A 25458-nucleotide genomic window follows, 5' to 3' on the forward strand; every position below is an offset into this window, starting at 1 on the left:
AGAGACGATAAATCACACAGCGATATACTCACCTCATATCACCTCATTTCACCTCACCTCTACTGCTGAACCTGTGAGAAGAGAGACAGGTAAGATGGAATCATAGGCAGGATCTGGGGTTGATCTGGGAAACCTGTGAGATTTTACTCCAACCTGGCTATTGTCCAGCAAAGCGCAGTGTGAATATGTCAACAGATGTGTGTGACAATGTAATCTACGTGTCTTACAGGAGGAAACACAGATGTAACTTTCTGTTTATACGCGCTATTGGTTATCCATCTGCCAGCCACGCTGATGGGCAGTGGTGGAAAAAGTACCCAACTGTCATACTTGAGTAAAAGTAAAGATACCTTAATAGAACATGGCTCAAGTAAAAGTGAAAGTCACCCAGTAAAATACTACTGAAGTAAAAGTAAAAAAATCAGATGACACCATTTTCTATTTTTTTTTACGGATAGCCAGGGGCACACTGCAACATATAATTTACAAACCAAGCATTTGTGTTTAGTGAGTATGCCAGATCAGAGGCAGTAGGGATGACAAGGGATGTTCTCTTGGTAAGTGTGTGAATTGGACCATTTTCCAATCCTGCCAAGCTTTCAAAATGTAACTAGTACTTTTGGGAGTCAGGGAAAATCTATGGAATAAAAAGTACATTCTGTTCTTTAGGAATGTAGTGAAGCAAAAGTAAAAGTTTTCCAAAATATAAATAGTAAAGTACAGATATCCCAAAAAACGACTTATGTAGTACTTTAAAGTATTTTTACTTAAGTACTTTACACCACCGCTGATGGGGAGCAGTCATGCAGCTACAGCGTATGTTTGGAGTACTCATCCTTTTGTGGTGTTCATGGTAGTTAATGATAGCTTCCAGAAAAAAGCTCACCTCTAAGGGACTTCCTATATTAAATCTAGAGAATATATTACGCTCAAACAACATATTCATGAGTTATATTCATGTTTCAATACACAAAAGAGGATTTGTGTAGAACTGTTAAAATGATACTATGATTAATTCATATCTATGTGCATATATTTTTTTTTGGGGGGGGGGGGGCTTTGAGTGACACAACTACTGTCATCTTGTAAAAGATCTAAAAGATGTATTTGAGTGTGTATTCCCAAACCAGAGCCTAACGTGAACTCTGTTCATCCGTTCACCTCATCCGTCCCCCACCAGAGGAAGATGATGCAATCAGTGTATGATGACATGTCCAAGCAGAGGATACAGCAAGCCAAGGCTCTGTGTACAGAGGCCAGGGGAGGTAAGACTATAGATATATATTCAATTACTATTCCCAATTCTATGCTTACATTCAACTGAATATACTTTATTGATCACCCGAAGGGGAAATCAGCTCTGAGAACATCAGAGTTCAAATGTCTGTCAGCCTAGAGAAGGAATTGAATAAACTTGACTAAACTCCAAAGCGAGGACATTAGGTTTGACTTAGACAGCAGTAGCAAACAGTTCATACACACAGGCGTAGGCTACAGAGTATAGTTATTAATCACACGCCGCAACACATTAGTACTCACAAACGTATACAGTATGTTAACGGATTAAAGGTTAAAGGTAGTGCACAATATAGGTAATAGGCTGCCATTTGGGACGTGTCAGAACAAATCAGAACAAATCAAATTCAGTACAAACAATATGATATGATACATACTTGCATGAGAGATCTCTTGAGTTCCTCTGACTGCTGGGTTCCTGCCAGTACCAGGTCTCTACTGGAGTCATGCATACTCGTTGATATAGAGACCGGTTTTAAACATGGCCCTCAGACTCTCCATCGTGTAGATGGGGGGGGGGGGGGGGGGGGGACGACTAAACCCTAAACCCAAGAGACTCTACAGAAGAACTCTGGAGTTAGAACTCTCAGTGGGCCGAACAATACTTAGGAGACATTCCGTGTGGTTTTGTTTGTCTGTTTTCCGATGGTCTCAGCCAGCAGCAGGTGCTGGCATCAGGCCCATCTGACTCAGCAAAATGCGATACCCCGGCTGGTGGGTTTTAAACAGGCACTTCAAAAGGCAAGTCCTGTCGACAATGCAGCTGGCATAAGGCAGGAATTCACATAAACTTTACTGAGAGTGGGTGAGAGAGAGGGAAAGAGAGAGAGCGAGAGAGAGTAAGACAGAGTTCCTATAAGAGATACTTCTTCCAAACATCCTATTTATATACCCAGTTACCCATGCAACACTGCACCACAACAAACATTACACACCCTCAGCCTGCATCTCTCAGGGCTATTCTAAAGTTATAGTGTAATGCTACAATCTGGTGGCAATGCATGGGGCCAAATAGTAAACTCAACACTAGGCTTTGTAGATTAGTGATGGTATGATATTTGAGGATATGGGTTATGGGTCGGGTCAGTTGATCTTCAATAAATAGTTTGGAGCTGAGAGGAGCCAGAGACCTTAATCTCCTACGCACTGAAAAAGAACACTTCAGGGAGCATGAGTCATGAGGAAACCCCTGTTGCTGGGGGAAGCCAGGTTCTCTCTTTGTGATTCATCATTCACAGGGTTTCTCTGACTGACACAGGCCAGCAGATAGAGATGCTACTGTGCACGTCAAAGAAAGATATAGTAAATCAGGTTCTATCCTCAGATCTGAGTCCCTGTAACGCTCTTATTCTCTGTAAGTATATGTCTGTTTGTGTCTCCAGTTCATGCCTTTCCCTGCTTACTTGTGTCACTTATTAAAATGGTTGAATTACTTTGACTGAGTGGTAAATGGAGTGACTTAACCCCATACAACGGATAGCACTTTGAGACCTAGTGAAAGACAAATATAATACTTTATCTTTATTCTGTGCTTTTGTTTGTGTGTGTGCCAGGGGGTATGAACCTGGGGAAGAAGATCAGTGTTCCCAAGGATGTGATGATGGAGGAATTGAACCTTCCGTCCAACCGCGGCTCTCGCATGTTCCAGGAGAGACTGAGACGGGTGGAGAGATTCACACTGGAGAACCAAGTCCATGACCATTACAGCAATGTAAGAACACGCACACACACACGGACATTCTCATACATACACATTATCACATTTCAAACGCACACACCCTGCCTCTCTCCGCTAGAGATGCCATGACATTTCAATGTAGAACAGAATGCTCAATGTTCAAAGACATTTTATTTCTATGGAAACAGAACAAGGCAATGCTGTACATATACAGACATATCCACTGAGCTCTCCACACTGTTAGACCCACAGACTTGTCATCCTGATGTGCAGTATTGTGCAAGCAGCTTGTTAGCCTGGTGGATTTTTGGCAGAGCTGTTTGATGAGGCAGTGAAACCTTGGCCGTCCCCCTCTCACTTTCTGCTTTGCTGTACTCTGTTCCCTCGGAGCACGAGAACTGGGCCAAGGTTATTGGTAGAAATAAGAGGGCCACACTTTAGAAAAAAGGGTTCCAAATGGGTTTCTCAGCTGTCCCAATAAGAGAACCCTTTTTGGTTCCAGGTATAACTTTTTGGGGTTCCATGTATAACCCTCTGTGGAAAGGGTTCTACATGGAATGCAAAGAGGTAGAACTCTTTTGTGTTTCATGTATAACCCTCTGTGGAAGGTGTTCTACCTGGAACCCAAAAGGGTTCTTCAAAGGGTTCTTCTATGGGGACAGCCAAATAACCCTTTTAGGTTCTATATAGCACCTGTCAGGTGGCAACATAGAAATTCTAGGTGAAATCTACTGCAATGAGTGGATATCATTGGCTGTATGATAGAGAGATTGAGGCAGTGGACCTGTCCCCAAAATTGGTTGTTACTCCATGGTGGTTATTTTCCCATGATAATGCACACAACTGTGTTTGAATGGAGCTAATCCAGAATGTTATTGTGTCCCTGCCCAGGGCCTTCCAGAGCCCATGCCCCCCCAGAGGGGAAAAGAGAACCAGGCATATCTGATGCCTGGCAACCACAGCCTGATCACCACAGCCATGAAGGGCAGCCCCAACGTCATTGGCCCAGGTAGTTGGTAACACGAGAGGGATTAGAACCAAATGGCTTAAAGGGATAGGTCACCCCTACATTCAGAGGTTGGAATATTGGCTCAGCTTTACTTCAGATTACTTTTGCGCTATGGAAAGGACAAACTTTGATTTTGGGATGAACTATCCATTTGAGTGTGCTGTTATGACAAAGGGGGTTTTACTACCCATTTTGGACACGTTACATTTTGGAAGGACAAGGTGAAACAAAACACTATTGACTGACAGTTTGTTTTTAAGGCTGTGTGTGTTTAAGGCTAGTGTGTTGAGTGTATCACTGTATCTGTGTCCTGACCTAACAGTACGTTCGTTTTTCAGTCTGAGTGACAGCCAGCTAAGCCTTGTTTATTGTGCTGGATTTACACCAAGTTTAACACTTTCTATTGTAGCCAGGACCAATATCAAATCAAACAACCTGCTTTAAATGTGTAAACCCTAAGAGCTTTCAGGGACTTAACTGACCTTTGACCTCAGGCTACGTGGGCCCCCTGAAAGAGATCCCTCGTGAGAAGTTTAACCTGACAACCAGGTCCTACTGTTCCCCCTGGAGGGAAGCCCTGGGTGACAGTGACGACCTCCTGTCCTCCCTCAGCGCCCAGTTCCCACAGAGGGCCACACTACAGCCCGCCAACTACAGGTGTTTCAACAGGTGAGTCTCACTACCTCACTACCTCACAGGGGATCACACTACAGCCCGCCAACTACAGGTGTTTCAACAGGTGAAGCTCACTACCTCACAGGGGATCACACTACAGCCCGCCGACTACAGGTGTTTCAACAGGTGAGTCTCACTACCTCACAGGGGATCACACTACAGCCCGCCGACTACCGGTGTTTCAACAGGTGAGTCTCACTACCTCACAGGGGATCACACTACAGCCCGCCAACTACAGGTGTTTCAACAGGTGAGTCTCACTACCTCACAGGGGATCACACTACAGCCCGCCGACTACAGGTGTTTCAACAGGTGAGTCTCACTAACCCACAGGGGATCACCCTACAGCCTGCCAACTACAGGTGCTTCAACAGGTGAGGAACTGAGATCACATGGAACGCTGACAGGTGTCAACCCTGACAAGTCACAAACATAGAGGCCATCTAACTAGAGGACCTCTGAGGACTTCACACTTCACAGTACAAAGGCAGGACAATATTATGCATGTATTCTTTGGAAAGACAAATTCAAGACCCCACTCATCAAAGTAGCGAACATGGCTCGGGCTGAGGCTTAATGCACGTTTAGCACAGGTTTAGCGATCGCCCATCATCAAATAGAGCCGCAGATGACCGAAGCATGCGATCAAATTATTATCAGAATTATCTTCCCTCGGCACCAGTCCATGTTTCCACTGTTTGGAAAGCAATCCCGCCTCTGGCTCGCACCCCCTTGGACTGTGGCTGTCAGGCGGGCGGCTATTTTAACACGGGCTCTCAAAAAATGATCCTCCAGGGGGTCTGCATGCCTTTCAGCCCCTTAAAGACTGATGGCGCACGAAGGGGCTCATCTTACCCTGGCACACGCACGATTGTGTCACACCGATGAGGCAACTGCCAGAACAAAGGCTAAACTTGGTCTGAGAGACTCTCCTCTCACACAACTTTTAGTCCACTGTCAGTAATTTTGGTACCAATCAGTCAGTATCTGAAGCACACATGGATGCATCGGTTTACTACTTTAATTAACAAGGTATCTGGGGTTAATTAAGTCCAAGTTTAAAATGAGGCATACAAACTGTGGGGGACAACTGGGAAGAAGCTCCATCTATAGTTGGATGATTCCTTAAGGTTTCTTCCTGAATTCCCAACAGATGTTGATTATTTCTGACCTACAAGATTAGTTAAACCAGGCCAGCCAGGGTCATTAGTGGAGCTCTGTGTGGATGACTGGGTATCACATAACATCTAAAAGCTTCTTCTTTCTGCCCACCTGCTGAGTGAGAAAGATCTGATACCCAGAGAACGTCTTTGGTGTTACGTAAGCTTGGATATACTGAGTCATTCTCTTCCTCAAATATACACTTTTAACATAAGCATCCCTCTCCCTCAGAGCGGCCATGCCATTTGGAGGCGCACAGCAGAAGAGTAAGAGGGTGATCCCAGTGATGGGGTTCGAGCTGTTGGACTCCCAGCGCCTCCCTGGTACAACCCTGGACCGCATGTGTAAACGGCCCAACTTCAACAGAGCACCACGGGGATGGGGTCACGACTACTCCCCTGAATCGACCGACCTGTGAGAGGACCACCACTCACCTATTACCTTCAAACTTCCTGTGACCTTTGTGAAATCGCAGGCTAAAAGACTTCAGCATCGATTTGCTCTTATTACCCTTCCTTGTCCCTCTCGATTCAAAGATGACCCCCTCTAGAGTAGGTAGCCCCAAACTATTTTTACATTAAGATGCTTTCATCTATTTAATGGTTATATTAAGATAAGGCTCTGTGGTTAGGGGCAACTTCTACCTCGATCCCTCTGGTATTCAGTCAGTGCCATAAGGAAAAGACTTGTGAATGATAAGATTGTTTCCTGATGAGAGCTTTGTGGATAGGCCTGTGTGGAGGCCAACTTATGACGTCTGAATCAATCAACAGTTCATTATGAGAGCTGAGCCCAGGCAAAAGAAGGCCAGTTGAGGTGATTTGTCACTCTTCTTTCTGTCTCACTTTTAATCAAAACGCCCTCTCTTCCTTAGCCCAACTCCCCCATTTCCCTCACCACTTGCCTCCCTTCTCTACCACTCCCATCCCTACATAACCTTTCCTTTGGCTCCCTTCCCTCTCTCCTACCATCACACTTCCCACCCTCAGTCTGACTTCCCCTCTGTTCATAAAGGATTGATATCGATTGCTTTAAATTTAAATGATAGAGAACTTGTTTTAATGGCAGAAGTGGACAACAAAACATTACAATAATAAACTGAATCTTTTTGTGGAAAATTAACATTGTATCAAAAATCAAATCCATAATATGAATGAAAATCAACAGGTCTAAAAATTGTCCTTTCAAGAGGCTGCTCTGCAGGATGCTTTGTACATTTCAAAAATTCCTCCATTCTGATCTTGTAAGTCTCAATACACTGATCCATGACATTTTCTAACACCCTGGTGAACCTCAAAGTAAGATGACATTGCCACTGGATGCTGATCTAAGGTCAGTTTTGCATTTCTCCCCCTAATTATGATGGTGAGGATTGGGGGAGGATAAGCTGATCCTAGACCTGTGCCTAAGAGAACCTTATGCCCAGGGAAATTATCTCAACTAGAGATGTTTGGCATAGCGAAGTATCGCCATGGCAACTAGTCACCATGGCGGGCAGCGTGAGCACCCATGCGCTGGGGGTCCTGGGACGGATAGTGGATGTGTCCTGGGGGTCTCATGCCCATGGGAGGAGGGGGACCCATCGAACCCATGTGGAACATAGGAGCGCCAAAACCTGAAGGTAAAAAAACACAACATAAATGAACGAGGTACACATTAGGTGTCACATTGTCTGAGCGCTAGCTCAGTGACATACTAAACTCAGCAAAAAAAGAAAACGTCCTCTCACTGTCAACTGCGTTTATTTTCAGCAAATTTAACGTGTAAATATTTGGATGTCTTCCCTGTAACGCATAGCGTTAAGATTGCCTGCAATGACACCAAGCTCAGTCCGATGATGCTGTGACACACCGCCCCAGACATTGACGGACCCTCCACCTCGATCCAACTCCAGAGTACAGGCCTCGGTGTAACGCTCATTCCTTCGACAATAAACGCAAATCCGACCATCACCCCCGGTGAAACAGAACCGCGACTCGTCAAAGAGCACTTTTTGCTCGTCCTGTCTGGCCCAGCGATGGTGGGTTTGTGCCCATAGGTGACATTGTTGCCGGTGATGTCTGGTGAGGACCTGCCTTACAACAAGCCCTCAGTCCAACCTCTCTCAGCCCATTGTGGACAGTCAGCACTGATGGAGGGATTATGCGTTCCTGGTGTAACTCAGGCAGTTGTTGCCATCCTGTACCTGTCCACCAGGTGTGATGTTCAGATGTACCGATACTGTGCAGGTGTTGTTACACGTGGCCTGCCACTGCGAAGACGATCAGCTGTCTGTCCTGTAGCACTGTCTTAGGCGTCTTACAGTACAGACATTGCAATTTATTGCCCTGGCCACATCTGCAGTCCTCATGCCTCCTTGCAGCATGCCTAAGGCACGTTCATGGAGATGAGCAGGGACCCTGGGCATCTTTCTTTTGGTGTTTTTCAGAGTCAGTAGAAAGGCCTCTTTAGTGTCCTAAGTTTTCATAACTGTGACCTTAATTGCCTACCGTCTGTAAGCTGTTAGTGTCTTAATGACAGTTCCACAGATGCATGTTCATTGTTTATGGTTCATTGAACAAGCATGGGAAACAGTGTTTAAACCCTTTACAATGAAGAATTGTGAAGTTTTTTGGATTTTTACAAATAATCTTTGAAAGACAGGGTCCTGAAAAGGGGACATTTCTTTTTTTGCTGAGTTTATAAGTATGGCCAGCATTTTTCCAGGGTGACAAAGGTGTGACGGGTACCTGGAGGTGGTGGGTTGATGCCGGGCGGCGGGGGCAGAGAGATGTTCATGACATTAGGAGATGAACCAGGGTCCAGATTGAAGTAGTTAATGGGAGCGTCTTCTTCCAGAGCAGGGGGTGGGGGGAGAGCTGTGGGAGAGAGAAGACAGTCAGAACAGGAACACAGATAGGCTCACACGCACACACAGTCTTTCAAAGCCTCCCAGACATCAGACACTTACCCCCAGGCAGTCCTGGCACAGGGTCTAATCTGGTTCCCATCTCACTGACCCCATCCTGGAAGGCCTCCTTCCCTCTGGCTGCCTGAGACCTGGACAGTCATAACACATTAGGGTACACAGCGAGTAGGGTGCACGGTTGCATGGAGACCAAATATAAAGCCTCCCAAATATGTTTGCCCTGTCCTTTCTACAAGGTTGTTACCATCTGGCTAGAAAGGAAGGACTTACAATACATTCTCCTCCTTTCCTCATAACTGGTAAGCTTTGACCTCTTACCTGCCCCACTTGACGGTGAGCCTGCGTCCGTTGATGATGAGCTTGTTGAAGGACTTCTCTGCAGCAAGCTCAGCTGCCTGCCGTGTGGCAAACTGGATGAAGGCACACTGCTGCCTCTGGACAATGGTGGTGGTCCGGATCTCCCCAAACTGATAGAAGTGATTCCTGTAGAAACACAGACACACAACGATTGAGGGAACAATTTCCCAACTGCGTCACAGATCATTCAAACTGACTAAAATAATTTGCAATCCTGGTATGATATTTTGGAAAAGCAAAAGAAACAGTTCAAATCAACTGACACGATAATCAGAACCCTACCTCAGCTCTGCATCTGAGATGGTATCTCCCATCCCCCCTACATAGAGTGTGGTGATGGTCTTGTCCTCAGGCGTGTCCAGTCTGGGCATGGTGGAGGCCCGTTTCAGCAGCTTGTCAGCCACAGGGTCATTGATACCATAGTAACGGTCCTTAATGTTCTGGTCTGCCAGGGGATCGTCTGGGTCTGTGGGCTTCTCGTGCCTGATGGTGCGGAGAGAGAGTGTGCATGAGAAGGAATAAAGTTCTCCCCAGACAATGTAGGTTGATTTCTTGCTCAACAGCACCACCAAGTGAAATGTCATTACAAAATCACAGACAGGAGGGGCTGTATCTATGTAGTCATTGGACTGTACACACACGACCCAACTGTAGCCCTTATAAAAAGAGATAGAGCTATCTTTTAGATTGCGCTCTCACCTATAAGGACACTCCTCTCCTCTCTTGCACTCTCCCTTCACCCAGAAGGAGCAGATGTGGGGTCTGTTCCTCTTGTAGTAGGGCGTAGTGCGGGCCAGCTTCAGCAGCATCTCACTGGAGCTGGGGGCCTTACCCAGCAGCCCCACTGGCCGTGTCCCATCAGAGTTTCCTATCTGAGGACAAAGGGAGTCAGGGAGATGGGGAGGGGGGGGGGGGGGGGTTAACAGGGATAAAACACTGGAAGTTGAATGTGAACACAGAAATACCAGGGATGCAGCCATCTCTCCACACATACTTCTCTCTCAGCGTTTTGTGTGTAGTACTCCTTGTTCACGTCTGACTTCGGCACGTCATCCTTGATGTCCAGCCCGGTGTCTCTGACCTGGATTGGCAAACCTGTCGATCACAGACGTGTAAATGTCTTGGATTCGGTACTGAATGGGGACTTCAATAAGGGTTTTCAACCTGGGTACTTTTTATGGGTTCGGTTCTGTTTTGGCACGCTTTGGTTTTCCATTTCAAAATGTAACCGATGTAGGTTTGAACATTGTTACAGAACGTTGCTGTAGCTCAGGGTTTCCCAAATTCGGTCCTGCCGGGTGATGATTTAACAAAAACGCATTCGTGAATAAAGCACTACCGTTGCACAAATGTACCTAACCATAAACATCAATGCCTTTCTTAAAATCAATACACAGAAGTATATATATATATATATATATATATTTTTTAAACCTGTATATTTAGTTACAAGAAATTCATGTTAGCAGGCAATATTAACTAGGGAAACTGTGTCACTTCTCTTGCGTTCAGTGCAAGCAGAGTCCAGGTAGGTGCTAACTGAACTAATTTGCCAGAATTTTACATAATTATGACATAACATTGAAGGTTGTGCAATGTAACAGAAATATTTAGACTTAGGGTTACCACCCGTTCGATAAAATAGAGAACGGTTCTGTTTTTCACTGAAAGAATAAACGTTTTGTTTTCGAAATGATAGTTTCAAGATTTGACCATATTAATGACTAAAGGCTCGTATTTCTGTGTTTATTATATTATAATTAAGTCTCTGATTTGATAGAGCAGTCTGAATGAGCGGTCGGTGGTAGGCAGCAGCACGCTCGTAAGCATTCATTCAAACTTTACTGCGTTTACAGTAGCTCTTAACAATGATGGAAGCAAAGCGCTGTTTATGACTTCAAGCCTATCAACTGAGATTAGGCTGACATACTAAAGTGTCTATTTGAACATCCAATAGTCAAAGGTATATGAAATACAAATGCTAGAGCAATAGTTGATGTGTCATAATTCCTATAATAACTACAACCTAAAACTTCTTTACTGGGAATATTGAACCAACAGCTTTCATATGTTCTGAGCAAGGACATTTTTTACATGGCACATATTGCACTTTTACTTTCTTCTCCAACACTGTTTTTGCATTATTTAAACAAAATTGAGCATGTTTTATTATTTATTTTAGACTAAATAGATTTGTGTATTATATTAAGTTAAAATAAGTGTTCATTGTTCATTCAGTATTGTTGTAATTGTCATTACCACAAATATTTAGATAAAAATATTTAAAAAAAATACATCGGCTAATTAATCGGTATCGGCTTTTTTTGGTCTTCCAATAGTCGTATGAAAAATCATAAATCGGTCGACCTCTAGTTGACAGTACATGTCAGAGCAAAAACCAAGCCATGAGGTCAAAGGAATTGTCCGTAAAGCTCAGAGACAGGATTGTGCCGAGGCACAGATCTGGGGAAGGGTACCAAAATAAATTCTACAGCATTGAAGGTCCCCAAGAACACAGTGGCCTCCATCATTCTAAATGGATGAAGATTGGAACCACCAAGACTTTTCCAAGAGCTGGCCGCACAGCCAAACTGAGCAATCGGGGGAGAAGGGCCGTGGTCATCGAGGTGACCAAGAACCCGATGGTCACCCTGAAAGAGCTCCAGAGTTCCTATGTGGAGATGGGAGAACCTCCCAGAAGGACAACTCTGCAGCACTCCACCAATCAGGCATTTTTGGTAGTGGCCAGACAGAAGCCACTCCTCAGTAAAAGACACATGACAAAAGGCACCTAAAGGACTCTGACTATGAGAAACAAGATTCTGGGGGCAAAGGTTCACCTTCCAAAAGAACAATGACCGTAAGCACACAGCCAAGACAACACAGGAGTGGCTTTGGGACAAGTCTCTGAATTTCCTTGAGTGGCCCAACCAGAGCCCAGACTTGAAACCTATCGACCATCTCCGGAGAGACCTGAAAATAGCTGTGCAGCGTCCAACCTACAAAAACCTCCCCATCCAACCTGCAAAGACGAATGGGAGAAACTCCCCAAATACATGTGCCAAGCTTGACGCGACATACCGAAGAAGTCTCAAGGCTGTAAACGCTGCTTCAACAAAGTACTGAGTAAAGGGTCTGAATACTTTTGTAAATATGATTTCAGTTTTTTATTTTTAATAAAGCTGCAAATATTTTTTTTACCGGTTGTGTGTGTGTTGAGGGGGGACGATCAATTTCAGAATAAGGCTGTAACATAACAAAATGTGTGAAAAGCCAAAGGTTCTGAATACTTTCCAAATGCACTGTATGTATATGATGGTGTGTATAGACATTATGGACAGTATATGAACAGAAAAAGTGTACGGCAGTAGTTATATAGGATGAGTCTGAACTAGAATATAGTATATACACATATGGTGTGTAAAACGGTATGTAAATATTACTTAAGTGACCAGTGTTTAATGATCATGTACATCGGGCATCAGTCACTAAGGTGAAGGGTTGAGTACCAGGTGGAAGTCGGCTAGTAACAGACTAAAGTTCAGGGCAAGGTACCGTGCGAATCTCAATTCGCCTTTGGGACAACGACTCCCACTGTCAGGACTGAGACTAATACAGATCTCTGGCTGGAGTCAAATTTCTTTACACGGACGAGGGAGCGAGCATGATGCTCGTGGAATTGCACATCCCATGTTATGTACACTGAGCGTACGAAAGATTAAGGACACCTTCCTAATATTGGCGTTACACCCCCCCCCCCCCACCTTCCGCCCTCAGAACAGCATCAATTCATCGGGCATGTACTCTACAATGTGTCAAAAGCGTTCTACAGGGATGCTGGCCCATGTCAACGCCAATGCTTCCCACAGCTGTGTCAAGTTGGCTGGAAGTCCTTTGGGTGGTGGACCATTCTTGATACACACAGGAAAAATTGTTGAGCGTGAAAAATCCATCAGCGTTGCAGTTCTTGACACAAACCGGTGCACCTGACACTTACTACCATACCCTGTTCAAATGCACTTAAATATTTTGTGTGGCCTATTCCCCTTCTCCATGTCTCAAAAATCCTTTAAACTTGTCTCCTCTCCTTCATCTACACTGATTGAAGTGGATTCAACAAGTGACATCAATAAGGGATCATAGCTTTCACCTAGACTCACCTGGTCAGTCTATGTCATGGAAAGAGCAGGTGTTCGTAATGTTACTCGGTGTAAGTGGTAACGATGAGTCGAAATCCACAACTTAAATTAGGCTTTCTGACAATTTATTGTATTTTGAGTGTTTCACATAGCCAGCCACGCAGAGTCGTGGCGCATAGAAGGCCCTCTCTAACATTAAGCAACAGCTGTCAGAGCAGCTTACTGATCACTGTACACAGCCCATCTGTAAATAGCACACCCAACTACCTCATCCCCATATTATTATTTTTGCACCCCAGTATCTCTACTTGCACATTATCATCTGCACATCTATCATTCCAGTGTTGATGCTAAATTGTATTTATTGCACCTTTATGGCCTATTTATTGCCTTACCTCCCTAATCCAACTACATTTGCACACACTGTACATATATTTTTCTATTGTGTTATTGACTGTACGTTTTTCTATCCCATGTGTAACTCTGTGTTGTTGTTTTGCCGCACAGGTTTGCTTTATCTTGGCCAGGTCGCAATTGTAAATGAGAACTTGTTCTCAACTGGCCTACCTGGTTAAATAAAGGTAACAAAATAAAAAAAAACTGAACAGTGAGTGTTGACCAGTTTAAAATAGGTGCTGAACCGACTGAATAAAATCAACCTCCTATATCGCTTTGCCATTCATAAATCATGCAACGTAATTATATGTCCATGGTATCGCATCGGGACAAGTAAACCAAAGGATTTCCTAGGTTTCCTTTCCTAGGATGTCGGGGCTTGCCAGGCGGTGACACAAAAGTGAGTGACTCGTCAGTCAGTGTACCTTGACGAATCGGTGAGAGAGCCATTAATTTGGCTCTTTAATTTGCATAGGCTACTGGTAGGCCTAGGCTTTTGGGTGATTATCTGCAGATAACATTTGATGAAAATGGTGCATCATCACTGCAGGAACAATAGGTAGTGGAGGGCCTCATTCTGGTCCAAATATGAAAATTAGGGAACCACCTTTCCGAAGAGGCAACCAGAATGCCCAACTGTGCGTGTGGTGCGCACGTCTACCACTTTGTGTAGGCGTTAGCGATGATGCTAATGAAAACAGTCTTCTGTTAGAAGAAAAAGCTTTCCCAAAAACCTTCTCAATTAAACGTTAACTACAAATTAGCCTATGCTTACATGGCAGAATGATACGATTATATTCATCAATCCAGTGGGTATATGTTTGGCAAAATCTACCATCACTTGCACTACAAAAACACTGCTAAAAAGCCTAGGTGCCCACTTGAATTAAAAGGGTAACTACACCCAAATCAAAAATTCTCCAGTTTTTCCACAGACATCAAAAGTGGTCTCCTGATGTGGTTTAAGCATTGTTGTAGGCTTAAATAAAAATGAGATGTTCTATCTATTAAAAACATTTTATTTTGAGATCAAAAACATGGAAAAACAAAACCATTCATTTATTTTTCAAGATAATGTGCAGAGTCTTGCAGTAACATTTTAAATAAGACTTTAAGCTCAACAGAAGACAGGTTGAAATGTAAAAAAAAAAAAAAAAGTTTCATATTCTCTTAAAAATAGTCCTGATCATATATGCCTAGACAATATCCAAAACGAACTAACAGCCTACACAAGGGATCAACTAGATTCAGCTGTGTGCCAATTTGTCTTGAGCCGATGGTCGGAGGGACACATAATAAAAATATATTATTTTAGACTGCAAATTGACCGCAAGAAGCCTAAAACAGATCATATTTTACTAAAACAGAATCATTTGAAACCTTAATTACTTCTGGGAACACTGTACTGCGTAGGGCGCAGTCTTTCGGATGGGACTTTAAAACGGGTGTCCTGAATCTTTGTGGTCATTCAAAATCACATGGCACTTATTATAAGAGTAGTGGTGTTCACCCCGGTGTCATGGCTAAATTCCAAACCTGGCCATATTCCATCATGGCCACCTAATCATCACCCTCATTCCTAATTGGCATATATCACTCCACACGATAGCTGATATGTGGTGAGAGTTCTGGGGCAAAAATGGTCACCATATTTTATTTCACCTTTATTTAACCAGGTAGGCAAGTTGAGAACATGTTCTCATTTACAATTGCGACCTGGCCAAGATAAAGCAAAGCAGTTCGACACATACAACACAGAGTTACACATGGAGTAAAACAAACATACAGTCAATAATACAGTAGAAGAATAAGTCTATATACAATGTGAGCAAGTAAGGTGAGATAAGGGAGGTGAAGGCAAAAAAAAGGCCATGGTGGCGAAGTAAATACAATATAGCAAGCAAAAACACTGGAATGGTTGATTTGCAGTGGAAGAAGGTGCAAAGTAGAGATAGAAATAATGGGGTGCAAAGGAGCAAAATAATTAAATACAGTAGGGAAAGAGGTAGTTGTTTGGGCTAAATTATAGATGGGCTATGTACAGGTGCAGTAATCTATGAGCTGCTCTGACAGCTGGTGCTTAAAGCTAGTGGGGGAGATAAGTGTTTCCAGTTTCAGAGATTTTTGTAGTTCGTTCCAGTCATTGGCAGCAGAGAACTGGAAGGAGAGGCAGCCAAAGGAAGAGTTGGTTTTGGGGGTGACCAGAGAGATATACCTCCTGGAGCGCGTGCTACAGGTGGGTGCTGCTATGGTGACCAGCGAGCTGAGATAAGGGGGGACTTCACCTAGCAGGGACTTGTAGATGACCTGGAGCCAGTGGGTTTGGCGACGAGTATGAAGCGAGGGCCAGCCAACGAGAGTGTACAGGTCGCAGTGGTGGGTAGTATATGGGGCTTTGGTGACAAAACGGATGGCACTGTGATAAACTGCATTCAATTTATTGAGTAGGGTATTGGAGGCTATTTTGTAAATGACATCACCGAAGTCGAGGATTGGTAGGATGGTCAGTTTTACAAGGGTATGTTTGGAAGCATGAGTGAAGGATGCTTTGTTGCGGAATAGGAAGCCAATTCTAGATTTAACTTTGGATTGGAGATGTTTGATGTGGAGGAGGGCGTAGGAGTCTGGAAGGAGATATGTCACTGAGGTGGGTGCTAGACATTGAAGGTGGATGAGGTGAATTTTCCCTCAACTATGTAAGGCGCTTTAATTACCTCCGTTGGTAGAAAAGTGCTATATAAATCCAATAAATTATTAGTATACAATCATATCTCTATTATGCATGGGAATACTTGGGAACAGATTTCCGAAACTAAAATCACTTAGAGCTGATTTCTAGTTCCTGTTGTTTTAGTCTTATGTCCCCCCCCAAAATATATACAGCTCTGGAAAAAATTAAGAGACCACTGCAAAATTATCAGTTTCTCTGGTTTTACTATTTATTTCTCTGGTTTTAATATTTATAGGTATGTGTTTGGGTAAAATTAAAATGTTTATTTTATTCTATAAACTACTGACAACATTTCTCCCAAATTGTCATTTAGAGCATTTATTTGCAGAAAATGGCAACTGGTCAAAATAACAAAAAAGATAGTGTTGTCAGACCTCAAATAATGCAAATAAAATAACTTCATATTCATTTTTAAAACACAATACTAATGTTTTAACTTATGAAGAGTTCAGAAATCAATATTTGGTGGAACAACCCTGATTTTCAATAACAGCTTTCATGAGTCTTGGCATGCCCTCCACCAGTCTTTCACATTGATGTTGGGTAAAGTTATGCCACTCCTAGTGCAAAAATTCAAGCAGCTCAGCATTGTTTGATGGCTTGTGACCATCCATCTTCCTCTTGATCACAGTCCAGAGGTTTTCAATGGGGTTCTGGTCTGGAGATTGGGTTGGCCATGACAGGGTCATGTGGAAAACACTGACTAAGGTGGTACAGGTAAGGCATCTATGAATTATATGACGTACCGTACTCCAGGTCAAGCAGACAGGTCTGACAGACGTTCTTCATCTTGCTGCAGGTCTGACACACCTCTGTCTTTTTGAAGCGCATCCTCGTTCCTGGACACCAGCGGAACACAGTGAAGGGACGAGCACAGATCTGAGGGGAGGACAAGTGGAGAGCACAGAGTTCAGGGTTTTCGCTGCAGTCATTTAGCTGTGGTGCTACGCTTCTTACATCTGCAAACAGCTAGTCAGTATTTTCTTAGCAAGTTGGGCCTAAATCTTGTTAGCCGCTAGGGTTGCACATTTTGGGGAATATTCAGAGGTGGAAGCTTTCCGTGGGAATAAATGGAAATATATGCAAATTTCTATTAATACCATTTAAAATGTAGATATTTGCATTGGATATATTTACCATATCATATGGAGACAGAAACACAAACCTTATGAGTAGACAATTGCAAATGATTAAATCCTTCCAAAAAAAAATAACTACGAATGGAACCTTTATTAAATGGGTTGACTCTTCACATGGCAAAATTCCCGGGCTTAACTTCCCATGGAAAATTTCCTGACTCTTCACAACCTTATTAGCAGCTAATGCTAATCGCTAGTTAGCTGGCTAGCTAATAAATGTACCGAGAGCAAATGTAATTAGCTATACAGTCTGATAATACCAGTGATGGTTTATGCCTAAATCAGCATGTTGTTTGTGCAACAATATCTTCTAAATCAAAGAGGAATATGCAAAGCATGAATACGTTAGCTACATGAAGTAGCTAAGAGAAATATTCAATGTAGCCAAAGATTATAAAATCCCCTAGGAAACACTTAACACTGGTTCCTACCCTGTCACAGTAACTCCTCCCTGGCATTTTCATTCGCTGTCAGTCCAAACACTGTATTCGAAGTGACCACTATTATAAACTAACTACAGAATTAGAATCATCATTCTATTTACATGATTCCAACAGTTGGATTGAGATGCATCCAATGCAAAATAAATCTATTACAGTGACAGATTTTTATGGGGATTTTTTATAATGCTAATTAGATTTCCTCTAGCCATAGAAATAGACTAGGGGGTTAAACATGGCCATTGAACATAGTGGCAGGGCCCCATGCAATATTTCAAGATATGCAGAACATTTTATTCACTGAATACTGCGCTTCCTATATTGCGTAAGAGTACTAAACTGGAATAATGAATTATATTACCTTGCATTCTTTCCCATACTTCTCTTTGCTCTGTTAAAGAAAACATGAGTATAAAAATTGAGTATTCTGCAGCAAAAGTTTGAATTTCAAATAACAAGTGCATATACAAACTGGAAAGATAAACTCACCATGCGGATGTATGGATTTTCCCCCAAACATGTCTGACACAGAATTGGGAAATCCTGGAGGAAAATACAAAAAGGTTAACTAAAACATAAGTGCATCAAACACGCAGCCATCCCGGTCTATCGTAATAACAGCACCTCGTGGTTTCTCTGGTCACAAGCTACACATTCTCACACATTTCTTGCTTGACCCAGTGTGTACTCTGGCCATATGCTACAAGTAGCACCTACTTTACCATCTGTTGGAAGATGTGGTTTCAGTCAAACTTCTAACCTTTCAGGTCTTCAATATCAACCACCTCATCAGAAAGCCTAAATATAAGCATCTCCTGAGAGCACAAATTTCCTGTGTCAACTCTTGGGTTGCAGGGTTCACACCCAAGAAAGAGAGTGAGGTGAGTATTTTATTTTACATGTGTGTTTGAGTTAGTATTTTGATTCTAATGTAATAGGCTAATATTTCTGGAGGATCTACAAAGGCTAATATTTCTGGAGGATCTACAATGACAAGAGTATTCATACAAAATTAAGTCTGATGTATGCGGGCCAGACCTATTAGGCCTATATGGGAACTGGAGGCACATAGAGAGAAGTTGGGAAAAGAGAGTATTGTCCTCCAAAGTCAACCCAGAATACTATCTGTGCAACCTGACAGTACTTCTCATGGCTGGTTGATGTGTCCGGTTGCTTTCGCGTAACCGGTTGTAACTGAACCCCTAAAAGATAGGGCTCAACATCCTTACAATTCATACACTGCCAGTTCACATGAGCCTGTGATATTCTGACTATGTGATAGTTATTGGGGGATCCCTTTTCCTCTGACTGTCCAAGTCGTGTGTACATATTAGTCAATATAACTTTATAACTATATCGCCCCTGTCTCTAAGTTGATGTGCCCAATGGGACAAACAAGCACAGCTGAACATATAAAGAATTGACGTGTGCCAGTCGAGGGAAACCTCTGTGTCAAATTGTGGCGATTTTTTTTATCATTCTGAAAACAAGCCAAAATCCAGATATTTTTTAAATCACTGAGATATCTTTAACAGAGCCCGAGTTGTGAGCTTTTAAATATGACTTCAGCCAAAAAGTACAAACTGAGAAAACATTCAAATATCGCACTACATTTTTTCCCTTCACATTTCACTTAAAAAGCACCAACACTCAGCTTGATTGTTTCAAAAGAGATTGTCACTATATTTATTCTTTTAAACTGCATTTTCTGGTATTGTTTGCATTAAATAATCATTACTAGAACAAATTATTCTACTTTACAATAATAGACAGATATATTTGAATTGAAGCCAAATATGTAAATGTTATATTTCCGTCTTTTGTTTATACATTTTCAAGAAAAAAAAATATTTCACATTATGGGGTTTTGTATGTAGATTGAAGAGTTAAGAAACTTTAATCCATTTTAGAATAAGGTTGTAACGTAACAAAATGTGGAAAAGGTCAAGGGGTCTGAATACTTCCCAAATACACTATCCACCAGCTTCTTTGGCATTATCACTTAACACCCCAGAGGTTTGTGATACATGGTTAATATACAACGGTTAAGGGCTGTGTCCAGGCACTCCATATAGCACATAAGAACAACCCTTAGCTGTGGTTTATTGGCCATATACCACACACCCCCCCGGACCTTATTGCTTAAATATACCACAGCTTTCAGACAAAAGGCATTCAAAGCTTAAAACACTCAGTTTAGAGTGGCCATGTGAAAACCAGGCTTCACAAAAAAAAAAAAAAATTTAAAGTTTTTTTTTAAATCTTTCATAATTTTCCTACAATTCACAAGAGGCTGAAAGTATCTCACAGGAGAAAGCATCTGAGATAGCAAAACAGCACCCCTCTGTCTTTCTACGTGTAGGCCATGTATCTGATGCTGTCTGATCCAAATGAGGAGGGCATTGCTGTCACCTGTAGAATTGAAGGCAAGGGAAGCCAGTGAGCATCTGGCCTCGCTTGCCAAAAAATAAAAAAAGTTTTAAAAAAAAAGTGCCAATCAGCTTTGAGCCAAACTGAGCGAGCTCAAATGTGAATGGTCCTGGCGCACCAAAAAAAAAGTGTAAAGGGAAACCAGCTTGGATTTGGCGTCACTCCTATCAAATCCCATTGAGCGCATATGTCATTGACAGAAAAACTGTAATTGTTGCACCTCGTTGTGCTAAATTTGCCATGGATAGAGATAGGGATTTGTACTTGCAGTTTTACTTAATTCTCCATATGGGCCAATGATTATAAAGGGAGATTCTGATTCAACCATGAATTCAAATATTGTTGTGACCCTGGCCTGAGAAGATGGAAGTTAAATACACTGCTCAAAAAAATAAAAGGGAACACTTAAACAACACAATGTAACTCCAAGTCAATCACACTTCTGTGTAATCAAACTGTCCACTTAGGAAGCAACACTGATTGACAATAAATTTCACATGCTGTTGTGCAAATGGAATAGACAACAGGTGGAAATTTTAGGCAATTAGCAAGACACCCCCAAAAAAGGAGTGATTCTGCAGGTGGTGATCACAGACCACTTCTCAGTTCCTATGCTTCCTGGCTGATGTTTTGGTCACTTTTGAATGCTGGCGGTGCTCTCATTCTAGTGGTAGCATGAGACGGAGTCTACAACCCACACAAGTGGCTCAGGTAGTGCAGTTCATCCAGGATGGCACATCAATGCGAGCTGTGGCAAAAAGGTTTGCTGTGTCTGTCAGCGTAGTGTCCAGAGCATGGAGGCGCTACCAGGAGACAGGCCAGTACATCAGGAGACGTGGAGGAGGCCGTAGGAGGGCAACAACCCAGCAGCAGGATGCTACCTCCGCCTTTGTGCAAGGAGGTGCACTGCCAGCGCCATGCAAAATGACCTCCAGCAGGCCACAAATGTGCATGTGTCTGCTCAAACGGTCAGAAACAGACTCCATGAGGGTGGAATGAGGGCCCAACGTCCACAGGTGGGGGTTGTGCTTACAGCCCAACACCGTGCAGGGCATTTGGCATTTGCCAGAGAACACCAAGATTGGCAAATTCGCCACTGGCGCCCTGTGCTCTTCACAGATGAAAGCAGGTTCACACTGAGCACATGTGACAGACGTGACAGAGTCTGGAGACGCCGTGGAGAACGTTCTGCTACCTGCAACATCCTCCAGCATGACCGGTTTGGCGGTGGGTCAGTCATGGTGTGGGGTGGCATTTCTTTGTGGGGCCACACAGCCCTCCATGCGCTCGCCAGAGGTAGCCTGACTGCCATTAGGTACCGAGATGAGATCCTCAGAGCCCTTGTGAGATCATATGCTGACACATGCACATGTGGCCTGCTGGAGGTCATTTTGCAGGGCTCTGGCAGTGCTACTCCTTGCACAAAGGCGGAGGTAGCGGTTCTGCTGCTGGGTTGTTGCCCTCCTACGGCCTCCTCCACGTCTCCTGATGTACTGGCCTGTCTCCTGGTAGCGCCTCCATGCTCTGGACACTACGCTGACAGACACAGCAAACCTTCTTGCCACAGCTCGCATTGATGTGCCATCCTGGATGAGCTGTACTACCTGAGCCACTTGTGTGGGTTGTAGACTCCGTCTCATGCTACCACTAGAATGAGAGCACCGCCAGCATTCAAAAGTGACCAAAACATCAGCCAGGAAGCATAGGAACTGAGAAGTGGTATGTGGTCACCACCTGCAGAATCACTCCTTTTTTGGGGGTGTCTTGCTAATTGCCTATAATTTCCACCTTTTGTCTATTCCATTCGCAAAACAGCATGTGAAATTTATTGTCAATCAGTGTTGCTTCCTAAGTGGACAGTTTGATTACACAGAAGTGTGATTGACTTGGAGTTACATTGTGTTGTTTAAGTTTGCCCTTTATTTTTTTGAGCAGTGTATGTACAGTAGTTAGATGTAGAAGGCTAACGTTAACTAGCTAACGTTGCCCATGAAGTTAGGCAAGTGAGCAAGCATTTTAGCCAGGTAGCCTAGGACAACAAAAAATAAATGTAGTTTGTCAGAGTGATAGACCGTTTTGTCAACATGAGGATGGCGGCTTTGGCGTTTCTCTACAAGTAGGGTGAGTGAACATGCGTAGCATGAACGCGCCACACACCCACACAGAAATCTGAACCATGGACAGCCACATCATATTTAGCTTACTTTGATTGGACTAAATTGTTTTTGTTATCCTTTAGTTGTCACTGTATTAGACTAAGCACAGCTGATTTGTTTATGTTCAAATGTTGAAGGTGAAATGGTGCTGGAATAGTGGAGGCAGCAGCAGTTCTTTGCGACTTGCTGTAACTGTGGTTCTAAATCAAATCCAATGTTATTTGTCACATGGGCTGAATACAACAGCCGTAGTAGACCTTACAGTGAAATACGTACATACAAGCCCTTAACCAACAATGCATTTAAGAAAAAAAGTGTTTAAAGTATTTACTAAAATAAACTGAAGTAAAAAAAGATTAACATTTAAAGAACAACAATAAAATAGCAGTAGAGAGGCTATATAGAGGGGGTACCGGTAGAGTCAATGTGCGGGGTCACAGGTTAGTCGAGCTAATATGTACATGTAGGTAGAGGTAAAGTGACTACGCATGGATAACAAACAGTCTATGACTAGGGTGGCTGGAGTCTTTGGTAATTTGTAGGGCCTTCCTCTGACACCGCCTGGTATAGAGGTCCTGGATGGCAAGAAGCTTGACCCTGGTGATGTACTAGGTCGTACGCACTACCCTCTGTAGCGGCTTGAGGTCGGAGGCCGAGCAGTTGCCAAATCAATTAGTTGTCTTATTGTCTCGGTCTTTTTTAGTCATATATATCAAGGTGGCTAGCATATGAATTAACAGGGGGATGGCTACCACGGTGATTGTACCCACGCACCGCTACTGCCAGTTTATAACACATTTAAACAGATAAACCAAATACTATTAATTACCCCTTTCACCTGTGGCTAAACAGATTCTAGTTGGCTAGTTATCTAGCCAACTTGCGACACAGCCATGCTTGCGCTACTAACGTTCGCTAGTTGACGTTAGCCTTTGGTAGCAAATCATGATTCACATACTGAAGTATTGGCAAAGTGAAATTAATTATGACGTTGGTTTATGGCATCATGTACCAGGTTAAAATATACACATTATTTCTACGATTTAATACTTACCGCGTCTTCCCAATTCTGTCTGTTGTATGTGTTAGCTCCTAGGGACGTCGCCATTTTTGCTTGTGGTAGTAAAGCACAACCATACCGCGCATGCACCGCCCCGACAATGAATTCACATCCCACAATGCAACACGGCGCATGCTTCTTTTCATGACATTAACCTCCTATTTTATTTCAATAAAAAATATATAAATATGAAAAAGAAACTCATTAATCATTATGCAACTATATTAATGAATATCTGGAATTAATTGACGATGTGTGTGTGTGTCTCTATTTATTCTGATCAACTCTCTTACCAAGTATGTAATAGTTTACTCTGCATGCTATTAGCAGCAGGCCCTATGCGCCTGGTTTTGGAAAACCCAAATTAGCACATTGGAGCCTTAGTTGGAAGATGTTTCAGATTAGGGATGAACACTAATGGAGTCATAACACCCTAACGTTTATATAAGGTCGTGGAAGAGGCTCTCTGCTGAGACACCACATACAGGGATAAGAATAAATCTACAAGCCTAGAGGCTGGAGTATTCTGCTTGGCAGTGCTAAGCACAACAGGCAGGAGGTTGGGCTGAGACAGAGATGGGGTCAGCTCTGTACAAACCCAGACTGTCAATTCAGGAAATATGTTGTTTGAAGTTCATGAAATTGTGAATTATTTCGTAAGAGATTATGGGTCATTATTTTGATGATTTGAAATTCATTTCCTGAACTGATTTGAGTAGTTGACCTCTAGGTTGAAGACCTTGGTTGATCTAAACTCTGGACTTGGATGTTGTTCAGATAAAGGCAGTCATGTCCTCTCCTGCCGTGAACTGGCTCACCTATCACTGGGTACAGCAGACTCCTGTGTTTTCACATGGCACAGGACAGCCACGGTCCCTCCCTCAGAACACATCAATATAGTTTTTAATTATGTTCTCATCCGACTACCTCGGTTTATTTATCGATTGCCCCTGTGGCCAGGGCGAATTTTAAATGCCTGATATACTCCCTCATTTAGCCACAGGACACACATAGTATTGACTGAGGACTGCGTCAGCTTCATTTTGGGAAAGACAAAGACAATAAAGTTAAGTCTCTCAGTGTTGGCTTCCTTGCCTGTCTTGGACTCCAAATTAGTTGTGTGGTGTTACACCCCTTGCCCCGAGTCATGAGATCTGGGTGAGACAGGCAAATCTGTTTGAAGGACGGCTTCGTCCCTCCAAAATCAAATTACAGGCCGCATGTGTCTCAAGGTCAGAGGACATACATGTGTGGTGACTTTATTCTTGTGAAAACTGATCCTGATTCAGTTTTACATTATTTGCTTGTTCAGGGGGATAAAGGGTTTGGAATGAGCCCTCGGTGCTCAGACAGACACTTGTTGTTAGCCCCTCTCTGTTTTAGAGAGAAAGAAGAAAGGTGAAGCCATGGAAACACAGTGTTTCCAGCTATTTATTTGCTTAACCTTCAACTTCAAGTCTCCAATTGAAGTGGTCCTCATTAACTCTCGTATAAAGCAGTATGTTTGTTTTTTAGTCTAGTCTGTCAATGTGTTGTCAGCAACCTTGACAGAGATAAGCAATACAAGTCCACATAAAACGTGATAAAAATGGCAGACTACTTATACTTATTATTACAGATCACATGTTAATCATAGGTGTGCCATGATGAATATTGAATAATGTTTGCATGAATGGTCTTCAATGGTCTGGAGAGCCTCTTGAAAGTAGTGGGGTGACAATGGTTTGAATTGTGTGATTACTATCTCAGTGCTTACTTGGCAAGCAGTACTTGAATGAATTTACAGTATATCACGCATTTTCAACCAATGTATAAATTAATGAACAGGTAGGAACTATTTCTGAACTATTTTTCATCCGTATTACTAAATAAACCAATTAAAA

The 25458-nt window shown here is 42.9% G+C and overlaps 2 protein-coding genes across 2 annotated transcripts; one reads left to right on the top strand and one right to left on the bottom strand.

The window, feature by feature from the left end:
• On the top strand, window positions 1–6941 carry LOC129857916 (myozenin-2-like). The gene is made up of 6 exons (XM_055926609.1): window positions 1–89; window positions 1181–1265; window positions 2850–3007; window positions 3866–3983; window positions 4478–4652; window positions 6051–6941. The coding sequence occupies exons 2-6, from the start codon at window positions 1187–1189 to the stop codon at window positions 6235–6237; spliced, it is 717 nt and encodes a 238-aa protein (XP_055782584.1). The 5' UTR covers window positions 1–89; window positions 1181–1186; the 3' UTR covers window positions 6238–6941.
• Window positions 6856–23678, bottom strand: LOC129857915 (pre-mRNA-splicing factor RBM22-like). The gene is made up of 11 exons (XM_055926607.1): window positions 23570–23678; window positions 18419–18472; window positions 18291–18320; window positions 17097–17229; window positions 10079–10179; window positions 9784–9956; window positions 9367–9567; window positions 9046–9210; window positions 8770–8858; window positions 8549–8677; window positions 6856–7434 (listed from the first exon to the last, which is right to left on the bottom strand). The coding sequence occupies exons 1-11, from the start codon at window positions 23621–23623 to the stop codon at window positions 7298–7300; spliced, it is 1266 nt and encodes a 421-aa protein (XP_055782582.1). The 5' UTR covers window positions 23624–23678; the 3' UTR covers window positions 6856–7297.
• Window positions 23679–25458: the final 1780 nt, after the last annotated feature.

This window comes from Salvelinus fontinalis, chromosome 6 (genome assembly GCF_029448725.1).
Source record: "Salvelinus fontinalis isolate EN_2023a chromosome 6, ASM2944872v1, whole genome shotgun sequence".
In the NCBI taxonomy this organism is placed as follows: domain Eukaryota; kingdom Metazoa; phylum Chordata; class Actinopteri; order Salmoniformes; family Salmonidae; genus Salvelinus; species Salvelinus fontinalis.